Below are 13,017 nucleotides of genomic sequence, written 5' to 3' on the forward strand. Positions count from 1 at the left end.
GATCGAGGTCCAGGACCGGAAGGAGGCCAGCTGCAGCTAGGGTGCTTAAGGACTTTATGGAGCAGATAGGAGGAGTAGACCCCTGGAGATTTAGTAGACCTAGGAGTAAGGAGTTTTCGTTTTTCTCCTATGTCCACAAAGTTTATTCACGAATAGATTTTTTTGTTTTGGGAAGGGCATTGATCCCAAATGTGACGGGAACGGAGTACACGGCTATAGCCATTTCGGATCATGCTCCACATTGGGTGGACCTGGAGATAGGGGAAGAAAAACAACAGCGTCCACCCTGGAGAATGGACATGGGATTATTGGCGGATGAGGGGGTGTGTTTAAGGGTGAGGGTTGTATTGAAAGGTACTTGGAACTCAATGATAATGGGGAGGTACAGGTGGGAGTGGTCTGGGAGGCGCTGAAGGCAGTGGTTAGAGGGGAGCTGATATCTATTAGGGCACATAAAGGAAAGCAGGAGGGTAGGGAAAGGGAGTGGTTGTTGAAAGAACTTCTGAGGGTGGACAGACAATATGCGGAGGCACCGGAGGAGGGACTGTACAGGGAAAGGCAAAGGCTACATGTAGAATTTGACTTGTTGACTACAGGTAATGCAGAGGCACAATGGAGGAAGGCACAGGGTGTACAGTACGAATACGGGGAGAAGGCGAGCAGGTTGCTGGCCCACCAACTGAGGAAAAGGGGAGCAGCGAGGGAGATGGCGGGGGGGGGGTGAGAGATGAGGAGGGAGAGTTGGAGCGGGGAGCGGAGAGAGTGAATGGAGTGTTCAAGGCATTTTACGAAAGATTATATGAAGCTCAGCCCCCGGATGGTAAGGAGAGAATGATGTGCTTTCTGGATCAGCTGGAATGTCCTAAGGTGGAGGAGCAGGAGAGGGTGGGACTGGGAGCACAGATTGAGACGGAGGAAGTGGTGAAAGGGATTGGGAGTAGGCAGGCGGGGAAGGCCCCGGGACCAGATGGATTCCCAGTTGAATTCTATAGGAAATATATGGACTTGCTGGCCCCGCTACTGATGAGAACCTTTAATGAGGCGAGGGAAAGGGGGCAGCTGCCCCCAACTATGTCAGAGGCAACGATATCGCTCCTCCTAAAGAAGGAAAAAGACCCGCTGCAATGCGGGTCCTACAGGCCCATTTCCCTCCTGAATGTGGACGCTAAGATTCTGGCCAAGGTAATGGCAATGAGGATAGAGGATTGTGTCCCGGGGGTGGTTCATGAGGACCAAACTGGGTTTGTGAAGGGGAGACAGCTGAATACAAATATACGGAGGCTGCTAGGGGTAATGATGATGCCCCCACCAGAGGGGGAAGCGGAGATAGTGGTGGCGATGGATGCCGAGAAAGCATTTGATAGAGTGGAGTGGGATTATTTGTGGGAGGTGCTGAGGAGATTTGGTTTTGGGGATGGGTATATCAGGTGGGTACAGTTGCTGTATAGGGCCCCGATGGCGAGCGTGGTCACGAATGGACGGGGGTCTGACTATTTTCGGCTCCATAGAGGGACGAGGCAGGGATGTCCTCTGTCCCCGTTATTGTTTGCACTGGCGATTGAACCCCTGGCCATAGCATTGAGGGGTTCCAGGAAGTGGAGGAGAGTACTCAGGGGGGGCGGGGGGAGAAGAACACCGGGTATCTCTGTATGCGATGATTTGTTGCTATATGTGGCGGACCCGGCGGAGGGGATGCCAGAGATAATGCGGATACTTGGGGAGTTTGGGGATTTTTCAGGGTATAAACTGAACATGGGGAAAAGTGAGTTGTTTGCGGTGCATCCAGGGGAGCAGAGCAGAGAGATAGAGGATTTACCGTTGAGGAAGGTAACAAGGGACTTCCGGTACTTGGGGATCCAGATAGCCAAGAATTGGGGTACATTACACAGGCTTAATTTAACGCGGTTGGTGGAGCAGGACTTTAAGAGATGGGACATGGTGTCCCTGTCATTGGCAGGTAGGGTGCAGGCGGTTAAGATGGTGGTCCTCCCGAGATTCCTTTTTGTGTTTCAGTGCCTCCCGGTGGTGATCACGAAGGCTTTTTTCAAAAGAATCGAGAAGAGTATTATGAGTTTTGTGTGGGCATGGAAGACCCCGAGAGTGAGGAGGGGATTCTTGCAGCGTAGTAGGGACAGGGGGGGGCTGGCACTACCGAGCCTAAGTGAGTACTACTGGGCCGCCAATGTTTCAATGGTGTGTAAGTGGATGGGAGAAGGGGAGGGAGCGGCGTGGAAGAGATTGGAGAGGGCGTCCTGCAGGGGTACTAGCCTACAAGCAATGGTGACAGCACCGTTGCCGTTCTCACCAAAAAAATACACCACAAGCCCGGTGGTGGTGGCTACATTGAAAATTTGGGGGCAGTGGAGACGGCATAGGGGAAGGACGGGAGCCTCGGTGCGGTCCCCGATAAGAAACAATCATAGGTTTGTTCCGGGGAGAATGGATGGGGGATTTGGAGCATGGCAAAGAGCTGGGGTAGTACAACTGAGAGATCTGTTTGTAGATGGGACGTTTGCGAGTCTGGGAGCGCTGACGGAAAAATATGGGTTGCCCCAAGGGAATGCATTTCGGTACATGCAATTGAGGGCTTTTGCGAGGCAACAGGTGAGGGAATTCCCGCAGCTCCCGACGCAGGAGGTGCAGGATAGAGTGATCTCAGAGACATGGGTGGGGGATGGTAAGGTGTCGGACATATACAGGGAAATGAGGGACGAGGGGGAGATCATGGTAGATGAGCTGAAAGGGAAATGGGAAGAAGAACTGGGGGAGGAGATTGAGGAGGGGCTGTGGGCGGATGCCCTACGTAGGGTGAACTCATCGTCCTCGTGTGCCAGGCTAAGCCTGATACAATTTAAGGTGTTACACAGGGCGCATATGACTGGAGCACGGCTTAGTAAATTTTTGGGGGTAGAGGATAGGTGTGCGAGATGCTCGAGAGGCCCAGCGAATCACACCCACATGTTCTGGTCATGCCCGGCACTACAGGGGTTCTGGGTGGGGGTGGCAAAGGTGCTTTCGAAGGTGGTGGGGGTCCGGGTCGAACCAAGCTGGGGGTTGGCTATATTTGGGGTTGCAGAAGAGCCGGGAGTGCAGGAGGCGAGAGAGGCTGATGTTTTGGCCTTTGCGTCCCTAGTAGCCCGGCGCAGGATATTGTTAATGTGGAAGGAAGCCAAACCCCCGGGTGTGGAGACCTGGATAAACGACATGGCAGGGTTTATAAAGTTAGAACGGATTAAGTTCGTGTTAAGGGGTTCGGCTCAAGGGTTCACCAGGCGGTGGCAACCGTTCGTCGATTACCTCACCGAAAGATAGAGGGAATGGAAAAGAAGTAGACAACAGCAACCCGGGGGGGGGGGGGGGTGGGAGGAATCGAACGGACTCTCAGAGATGTTATTGTATATGTATAATATGTATAGGTAGTTGCTATAGGTAATTGTATATTGGATTGTTGGATTGTATTTTTGGAGAGTATTTATTTTGGACAAGACAGTTGCCATTCAGTTTTGTTTTTGTTTATATATTATTTATTTACTTGTTTAAAACTGGCCACTGTTATTTATATTGCTTTATTGTTGTGTAATAGAAACACTACGTACTGTTATGTTTGGCCAAAAATCTTGAATAAAATATACTTTTTTTAAAAAGGAATAGAAGCTAATAGCTTGCTAATAAAAGCCGTATCATCCCAATTTGGAAGATACACATTAACTAGGACTACCAAGGTATCCACCAAAGACCCACTTTGCCTCCTGTTCGCCAAGCTCTTAACAGTCGAAAAAGGAACCCTTTTATTGATCGAGACTGCAGCCTCCCCGGGCGCTACCATCGAAACGAGAGTGGAATATCTTCCCTTCCGTAATCTTGTCTGGTCCCTGACCCGCAAATGGGTCTCCTGCAAAAACTCCACATCAGCATTCATACTTTTCAGGTGAGCAATATCCTCAAACTTTTTACTGGACCGTTCAGCCCCCTTACATTCCAAATGAATGTGACCAGCTGAATTGGGGGCTTTCCACCCCCCACATCTGAGTCAACTATTTACACCAAGAGAGGTAATCTAGTGGAAAGTACAGGCATCGAGCCCACCCAAGAAGGCCGCCAACCCTCCTTCAAGCCAAAACAAAGAACAGGGTATAGTTACCATCAGAAAACCATCCCTGCCCCCCACCCCCACCAACACCACACCCAAATAAACAATCAAACAACCACAAGTCAAACAAAAACTCCTGGACCCTACCTCAACTTCCCCATCCCAAACAAAACCCCAAGCTCATTTCTAAAACTACAATAAAATAACGAGCTGCAGTTAGACCCGCCACTTGTTCCCATTACCTAACTCTTCAGCTATCAGGACAGCCCCCGCCCGGCGTAAAGATAAATAAACAGCCATAACAACCAGTCACCCGTCCTGTCTCCTGGAGCGATTATCCAGATCATCCACCTCGGGCCACAGTGCTTTATTATCACTGGCCATTATTTCCATCTTAGCTTCCAAGAAGACAATCTGTTCACTCTGCTTCGAGAGAGCCTCCTCCACACCCTTTAGTGCCATGCCATGTAGCTTTACCGTCTCATCAGTCTTCACCAATGCTGACCCGAATGGGTGCTAGGGCCACTCTATTGATTTGTGGAGGACCCCTGAGAGCCTACGCTGTTTCCGAAATTCCGCTGCCAAGATGCTTGTAAGCATCTCAGCCGTCAGTGGCGTGGTCTCAGCCGTGGTCGCGGTCTTCGCCATTTTATCAGTAGAAGAGCCTCAAGAGGTTTCCGAATTTGTCAATGACTCTTTACTTGCTGGCTTCCTTGACCAGGACTTTCTGGGCATTTCTCTTGCGTTGGAACCTTATCCCATCGAATTAGTTAACTTTTAACCCAAACAACCCCCAAAAACAGTCGAAAAGGGCTAAAAATAAAGTACCCTGGCAGATGCCACCTTGTGTGCGACTACTCCCTGCATATGCCATCAGGAGTTCCCTGGATTTTGGATATTGCTGGATTTCAGGTTGGGTGGATCAGATCAGGCTGGGTCGAGTGGAGTCAAGGGTCGCTTGGAACGCAGGATAGAGCGGCATATGATATGGCAAGTCCAATAACTAGACTGGAGCTACACAGTATCAACGCAAAACCCAACGCAAAAACTGAGGGGCTGGTTTGGCACAGTGGGCTAAATAGCTGGCTTGCAATGCAGAACAATGCCAGCAGCACGGGTCCAATTCCCGTACCAGCCTCCCCGAACAGGCGCCGGAATGTGGCGACTAGCGGCTTTTCACAGTAACTTCATTGAAGCCTACTTGTGACAATAAACAATGATTATTATTATCCTTATCGTCCAGGTAAATGTTGAATTTCACTCAGCTAAAATCGACGTGTGGAAAATTATGCAAGTGCCCAGTTTTCGGATAACTTTGGTTTGTGGGCAGCCAAATTTGAGACACTGTACCTGCAATATGAATATCAGTGTATATGTGAGTGTTAGAAACAATCTTTTTAAGATAAAATTATTTTGTCCCCTTTAACGAAGGTTGCATTTATATACTGCCTTTCCTACTGAGTCAAAAACATTTTCTACATGGCTTTTGAATGAATTGCCTGAAACGCTGGTGGAAGAAGATTCAATTGAAATTTGTGGAAGGGAACTATATAAATACTTAAGTAGGTGAAAGATGCAGCTCTACACATACAAAGAAATGGAGTGGACTGCTCACTAGGTGTTTCAATTAGTGGTGCATCCAAGCTGTACAATTTATCATTTATAGACTTTCTATCATAGAAAGCCAGGCAGCCAATGCAATCGACCTTCCAGTCATTATTGTTAATTTTCCAGGAACAAAAATAAACAACTGAGATAATAATCCTGTGGAATGAATATAATTGCATTTTTACCTGTTGTTCGTCATTGATAGCAGCAATGTATCCCATGATGCTCTGGACCTCTTCCTGTGTCACGCCTTTGCTGATGAAGTATTTAATTAGCCCATAGAGGGAAGCCCGAATTGTCTTCACGTCATCTGCGGACAAGTCATTGTCTTTATTTGAGTTGCTAGAAGAGGTGGAAGAGGATGGGAAACAGTCAGATATTTGTTGGTGTAGACTTTATTACTTTATACATATCAAATGACAATTATAAATGAAGTTGCAAAGAGAGCATAACACTACACCTGTAACACATCCGGATTACATCGAGCAAAAACTGCACTCCGTACTTCTTCCTGAACAGCTTCCGATTGTCTTTGATGATCGTGGATAGGTACTGAATGTGACCTGAAAGAAAACACTGGTTAGACTTTTCTGACAGGATCTGACAGCTGCAGGATAGCTAAGAAAATCAGGAGGTTCAGGATACACCACAAAGCTCAGTCTCGCTACTTAAAGAGCCCATGCAAAGTCACAGGTTTGGGCAATCCCTCTCTCAATAGTTTACTTAGGCAACAAGTTCAGGCTTTCCAGAATTTAGGGGTGAAGCAGCCATTTCAGCATTCATCTTACTGTGGATTTGTAAAGTCTGGCACAGGAGATGCACCTTCATATTATCTTCACAACAACAAACAAACATTTTACACTTCAGGTTTTTACAAAAACAGTGATCAGTATAAAATAAAGGAGCAACATAGAGGTCAGTTTTTAAGGCAGGTCCTCTGCTATTTTTCAGTTTTACATTAGACATGTTGGTGGTTGTTTTTGTGTTCCTCGAGATGAGGGGCATCAATTTCTAAGAATGAAACCTGTTCCAACTCTGGGGCACAAATTCAGGATCAAGTATTAAGATAATTGGCAAAAGATCCAGGAGGGAGATGGTGAGATTATTTTTGTGTTCCAATGGGTGTAAAGGTGGTGGAAGCAGCTTTAATAGTAAGTTCCAAAAGGGAACTGAATACATACGTAAAAAAGAAAAATGAACAGAGTCATGGGGAAGGAGTGGGACAAATTAGATAGCTCATTCGGAGAGCTAGAAAAGACACAATGAGCTAAATGGGCTCTTTTGGAGAGGTTCTATGATGTTTTACCATCCAATTACAGAAAAATGTTCCTTCTATCTTATTCCCAATAAGATAAGATACCCCAATTCCAACTTCATGAAAGTTCTACACATTTCCTCATTGTATTTGCTGCTCCCTGTGCGGTCTCCTCTACATTGAAAGAGACAAAACCCAGACTGGGTGACCACTTTGTGGAACACTTTCAGGCCACAAGCACAACCCCAACGTTCCTGTTGCTTTCCATTTCAACTCACCATCTTGTTCCCATGCCCACATTCCCATCCGTGGCCTGTTGCAATGTTCTAGTGAAGCCCAGCGCAAACTGCAGGAACAGCACCTCATCTTCCGATTAGGCACTTTACAGCCTTCTGGACTTAACATTGAGTTCAACAACTGCCGACCATGAACTCTGTCCACCATTTTGATATTCAATTTTTCTTCCCCCAAAATTCCTCCCCTCACAGGGCCATACTGCAACTTGTTCTTAGGTTTTACTTTTGGAGCTTTGTTCCACTGTTAACACATTCTGCCATCTGATCTTTACGCCATGATTAGCATCTTCTTTAGTCTTTTTAAATTATAATAATCTTTATTAGTGTTACAAGTAGGTTTACATTAACAATGCATTGAAGTTGCTGTGAAAATCCCGCAGTCGCCACACTCCAGCTCCTGTTCGGGTACACAGAGGGAGAATTCAGAATGTCTAATTCATCTAACAGCACATCTTTCAGGGCTCATGGGAGGAAACCCACACAGACACTGGGAGAGCGTGCAGACTCCGCACAGTCAAGCAAGCTGGGAATCGAACCTGGGTCCCTGGTGCTGTGAAGCAACAATGCTAACCACTGTGCTACCGTGCTGCCCATCATTAAGACTCCCTTTGTCTTGGAACGGTCGCGCTGGAGAGGGACTCCCGGTGATCCGCAGCATTTCAGCGTTTTCCAGGGGTTTCCCCATGGTTTCGCCGGTTGCGATTTTATCGGCCGTTGGAGCCTGAGGGACGGGCGCGTGTCGGGCCGGTGGGAGCCCCGTGACCGGAAGAGCAGGTGCATCAAGCCCGAAGCAAGCGGCGGGGGAGGAGCATGGCTTGAGGCGAGGCCTGAATCCAGCGCGAATGTAGAGGGGGAGCAGCACACACCGGGTGGCCCCCGCTGAAAATGAATGTTTGAGTCCGGTCCCAGGGGATGAGATTTTTCGAACTATGATTTTTGAATTTTTTTTTATTTCTATTTTTTAAAAGTTTTCTTTAAATTATTTTTATTATTTTTTTTAAAATTATTTATTTATCTCAAGATTGAAGAAAGAAGGAGAAAAATACTAAATGTGAAGGCTTGCCAAAAACAGTTGTGAGGAAGGGATGAAACGCGGGTTCGCCGCCAAAGGAGAGGACCAGTAAAAGCGCTGACAGGATGGCGGATGCCGGACCGCGTGGTGGGGCCGCACTACTTACAATGGAAAGGATGACTGAGGTGATGGCTGTGGAGCTGGAGAAGCAGTTTGCGAGGCACATGGAGGAGTTGGGGAAGGAGATGGCGGTCGCACTGAGATCATTGGTGGAGGAGGCAATCGCCCCGGTGCGGGTGGATGTGGCAAAGACATCGGCCGAGGTGAGAGAACAGGGTGAAAAGATGAAGGAAGTGGAGGAGGCTGTGTCGCAGCACAGCGACCAGCTCACCTTGATGGGAGACGAACTGCGGAGGGTGGTGGAGGTCAACAGAGGACTCCGAGCAAAGTTCGAGGACTTGGAGAACCGCTCAAGGTGGCAAAATCTGAGAATTGTGGGCTTGCCTGAAGGGGAAGAGGGCTCCAGGCCAACTGAGTACTTTGGCTGGCGGAGTCGATGGGGGTGGTTGATGACCCCTCCCGGTATGAACTGGACCGAGCTCATCGGTCGTGAAGGCTGAAACCCAAAGTACATGAGCCGCCGAGAGCAGTAATTATCTGCTTCCATAAGTGCCACATGAAGGAGAAGGTGTTAAACTGGGCGAAGCAGAAGCGGGAGGTGCAGTGAGATGGTGCGAGAGTTCGGATTTACCAGGACTTGACGGTGGAGTAGGCAAAGAGACGGGCGGCGTTCAGCCGAGTGAAGGCGGCATTGTACAACCAGGGACTGCGATTTGGTATGGTGTACCTGGCAAAGCTTTTTAAAAAAAATTTATGAGTACCCAATTAATTTTTTCCAATTAAGGGGCAATTTAGTATGTTCAATCCACCTACCTTGCACATCTTTGGGTTGTGGGGGCGAAACCCAAGCAAACACGGGGAGAGTACCCGACAAAGCTGAGGGTGACGTACAACGCCAAAGATTTTTATTCTGAAACGGTGGAGACGGCTGAGGTGTTCATGAAGGCAGAAGGCTTGGGACAGAAGTGAAGACTGGAGCTGGAAGAGGGATCGTGGACTGTAAAATGTATAAAAGTTATAACTTTCTTTTCAGTGACCTGTATTGTAACTTACTTGACTTCACATTGTTACAGAGTTTAGATTTTGGTTTGGTCTGATTGCCATTTTTGTTCCTTTTTTTTTGTTGCAACAGTTATATATTATTTTATTGAATTGCATGGGTTAGATTGTTTTTCTTTTTCTTCTGGGACTGGGTGGGAGGGGACAATATGCCTTTGATGGGAGGAACCACCTGCGCTAATTAACTAAAATCGGCTGGGGGGGGTGGGGGATTGATACTGGGTGAGATTGTTTCAAGGGGAAGTGCAGGGGGGATTGTGTTCAATGTTAAGAATGGAAAGGGACTGGTCAGGCTCATGGGGCAGGGCCCGAGGGTATGATGATGGTGGCTAAGAAGGGGGGGGGGGATTGAGAGACCCCCAGTTGGGACAGTCACGTGGAACGTGAGAGGGTTGGGAGACCCAGTCAAGAGGTTAAGGGTGCATGCACATCTTAAAAGTTTGTAGGCCGATGTAGCAATGCTGCAGGAGACTCACCTGAGGGCGGAGGATCAAGTGAGACTTAAGAAGGGCTGGGTTAGTCAAGTGTTTTATTCCGGATTTGACGGAAGAGCTCGGGGGATAGTGGTAATGGTCAGCAAAAGGGTATGATTCCAGATGGAGGTGGTGGTTGCTGATCAGGGGGGTATGTATGTGATTGTGACAGGGCCACTGGAGGGGAGGCTAGTGGCGCTCGTAAGTGTATATGGTCCCAATTGGGATTTGTGAAGGTGTTTGGGGCCATCCCCATCTTGGACACACATGAACTGATAGTGGGGGGGAACTGGAACTTGGTGCAGGAGCCAAGATTGGACAGGTCACAACCGCGCTCGCTGGTCCCGTCAGGGGGGGGGCGAAGGTGCTGGCTGCGCTAATGGTGGAAATGGGAGGGGAGGACCCTTGGAGGTGTCTGCACCCGAGGGAGCAGGAGTACTCGTTTTCTCAGCGGTTCATAAGGTGTACTCGCGGATTGACTTTTTCATGGTGGGGCAGGCGTTGCTGGCTGGGGTTAAAGGTTCGGAGTACTCGGCAATTGCAATATCAGATCATGCTCCGCATTGGGTGGATATGGTACTGGAGAAGGGATGGTGCAGTGACCAGGGTGGAAGTTAGATGTGGGACTGTTGGGGGATCGAGGGTTCTGTGACAAAATTGAAACAGTAATCGAGAAATATGTAGGTTTCAGCTGCACAGGTGAGGTGTCGAAGGCGGTTGTCTGGGAGGCTTCAAAGGCGGCGGTGAGGGGTGAGGTGATCTCGTTCAAAGCTAGGCTAGACAAAAAGGAGAGGTTGGAATGTCAGAGGGTAATAGATGGATGCTGGAGGTAGATAGGAGGTATGCAGAAGATAGGGACCCAGCGCAGTTGGAAAAGAGGAAGGAACTCCAGGCGAGCTTTGATCGACTACCTACCAGGAAGGCGGTACGCCAATTGAGGCGAGCAAGGGGGGCAGTTGGTGGGTCAGCTCCATAGGGAGGCTGCAGCAAAGGAAATTGTCCAGGTGCGGGACAGGGCAGGGAAGTTGGTGGTAGCTTCAGATCAGATCAACAAGGTCTTAAAGGAATTCTACGAGGGGTTGTTCAGGTCAGAGCCATCAGGGGGAGACCGGGAGATGCAGGAATTTCTAGATGGGTTGAAGTACCCAAGGTTAGGGAAGAGGACAGGGTTACATTAGAGGGGGCGATAGTGGAGCAGGAGATAAAAGATGCGATTGGGAGGATGCAGTCGGGGAATACGGCAGGGCCGGTGGAATGTTATAAAAAATTCAAAAATAAACTGGTACCGCTGATGATGGGGATGTTGGAGGAGGCGATAGGGAAGGGGGTGTTACCGCAAACTTTGGGGTAGCCATTGACTTCCCTGTTACTTAAGAAAGATAAGGATCCGACGGACTGTGGGTCGTAGAGGTTCATACCACTTTTAAACGTGGACGCAAAGATATTAGCGAAGGTACTGGCAGGTAGGCTTGAGGAGTGCCTCCCGAATGTGATAGGTGAAGATCAGACGGGGTTTGTGGGAGGGAGGCACCTCTTTTCGAACAATAGGAGGGTATAGAACGTGGTTATGGTACCGGCGGAGGGGAAGAAAACAGGTGGTTGTGGCATTGGGAGCCGAGAAAGCATTTGACCGGGTAGAATGGGGGTACTTGATGGTAGTTCTCGAGCAGTTTGGAATTGGACCCAGATTTGTGGACTGAGGAAAAGCTACTATATAAGGAGCCGAGGGCCAGTGTCCGCACAAATAACATCAAGTCAGAATACTTTCCTGTCCCCCCTGCTGTTTGCACTCGCGATTGATCCATTGGCCATCGCGTTAAGAAGTTCGGAGGTATGGAAAGGGATAGCGCGCGGGTTGGGGGGGGAGGAGATAGAGCATAGGGTATCCTTATATGCCGATGACTTGTTATAATACGTGTCAGAACTGAGTGTTGATAATAGGGGGAATATTGGAGCTGCTTCCGGTGTTTGGGTCTTTCTCGGGGTACAAATAAATCTAGACAAGAGTGAGCATTTTGTGGTGTGTGGGGCAGGGGTTGGGGGGGGGGGGCTGCCATTCCGTAGGGCAGGGACTCATTTTTGATACCTGGGGGTGCAGGTTGCTCGGGATTGGGGGAGCTCCGTGGGTACAACATTTCTAATTTGGTGGGGAAGGTAAAATCTGATCTGGCAAGGTGGGATGGTCTCCCTCTGTCACTGGCGGGTCGGGTACAGTCGGTTTAAATGTATTTGCCGCCACGATTCCTGTTTATTTTTCAATGCCTGCCGATTTTCCTGCCAAAGGCATTTTTTGGAGAGATTGAAGGGATGATTACCTCGTTCATATGGGGAGGGAAGGTGGCCAGAATTAGAAAGGTGCTACTGCAGAGAGGAAGGCAGGCAGGTGGTTTGGGTCTTCCGAACCTGATGTATTATTACTGGGCGGCGAATGTGGAGAAGGTACGGAGCTGGGTCAGAGGGGTTGACTCCCAATGGGTCAGAATGGAGGAGAGTTTGGGTAGGGGGTGGGATTGTGAAGGCGCTAGCGACAGCACCGCTCCCGACGGTCCGGGAGATACTCAGCAAGTCCGATAGTAATAGCTTCATTGAGAATTTGGAGGCAGTTTCACCAGCGCTTCAGGTGAGGGCAGGGTCAAGGAAATGCCGATTCAGGGGAACCATAGATTTGAGCCAGGGAAGTGGATGGGAATTTTTTGAGATGGGAGAAGAAAGGAATTAGGACACTAAAAGATTTGTTTCTTGGGGGTCGTTTTGCGGGACTGAAGGTGCTGGGGAACGAAGTATGGGCTGGAGCAGGGGGAAATATTTAGATACATGCAGGTTAAAGACTTTGCCAGAAAGGAGATAGAGCTTCCCAGTACAGCCGGCTTCCACATTGCTGGAGGAAGTGTTGACGACAGCGGGACTGGAGAAGGGGGTAGTGTCAGCGGTTACGGGGCTAATTTTTTTAAAAATATATTTTATTCGAGTTTTTTGGCCAACAATAACAATACGCAGTGTTTCTTTTACACAACAATAAAGCAATATAATAGCCGTGGCCAGTTTTAAACAAATAAATAAATAATATATATATATAAACAAAAACAAAAGAAAAACAAAACTAA

At 48.5% G+C, this 13,017-nt stretch overlaps 1 protein-coding gene across 2 annotated transcripts in view; it reads right to left on the bottom strand.

Annotated features, from left to right (window-relative positions):
- The window catches only part of nbeal1 (neurobeachin-like 1), a 384,125-nt gene that overhangs the window by 106,550 nt on the left and 264,558 nt on the right, over positions 1-13,017 (bottom strand). For both annotated transcript variants that reach the window (XM_072481723.1, XM_072481715.1), the window contains 2 exons: positions 6,159-6,261; positions 5,884-6,040 (listed from right to left, as the gene is read on the bottom strand). In XM_072481723.1, the coding sequence (XP_072337824.1) occupies positions 5,884-6,040; positions 6,159-6,261 (260 nt within the window). The remainder of the gene's footprint in view (positions 1-5,883; positions 6,041-6,158; positions 6,262-13,017) is intronic.

The sequence above is a fragment of the Scyliorhinus torazame genome, chromosome 2 (genome assembly GCF_047496885.1).
Source record: "Scyliorhinus torazame isolate Kashiwa2021f chromosome 2, sScyTor2.1, whole genome shotgun sequence".
NCBI lineage: Eukaryota > Metazoa > Chordata > Chondrichthyes > Carcharhiniformes > Scyliorhinidae > Scyliorhinus > Scyliorhinus torazame.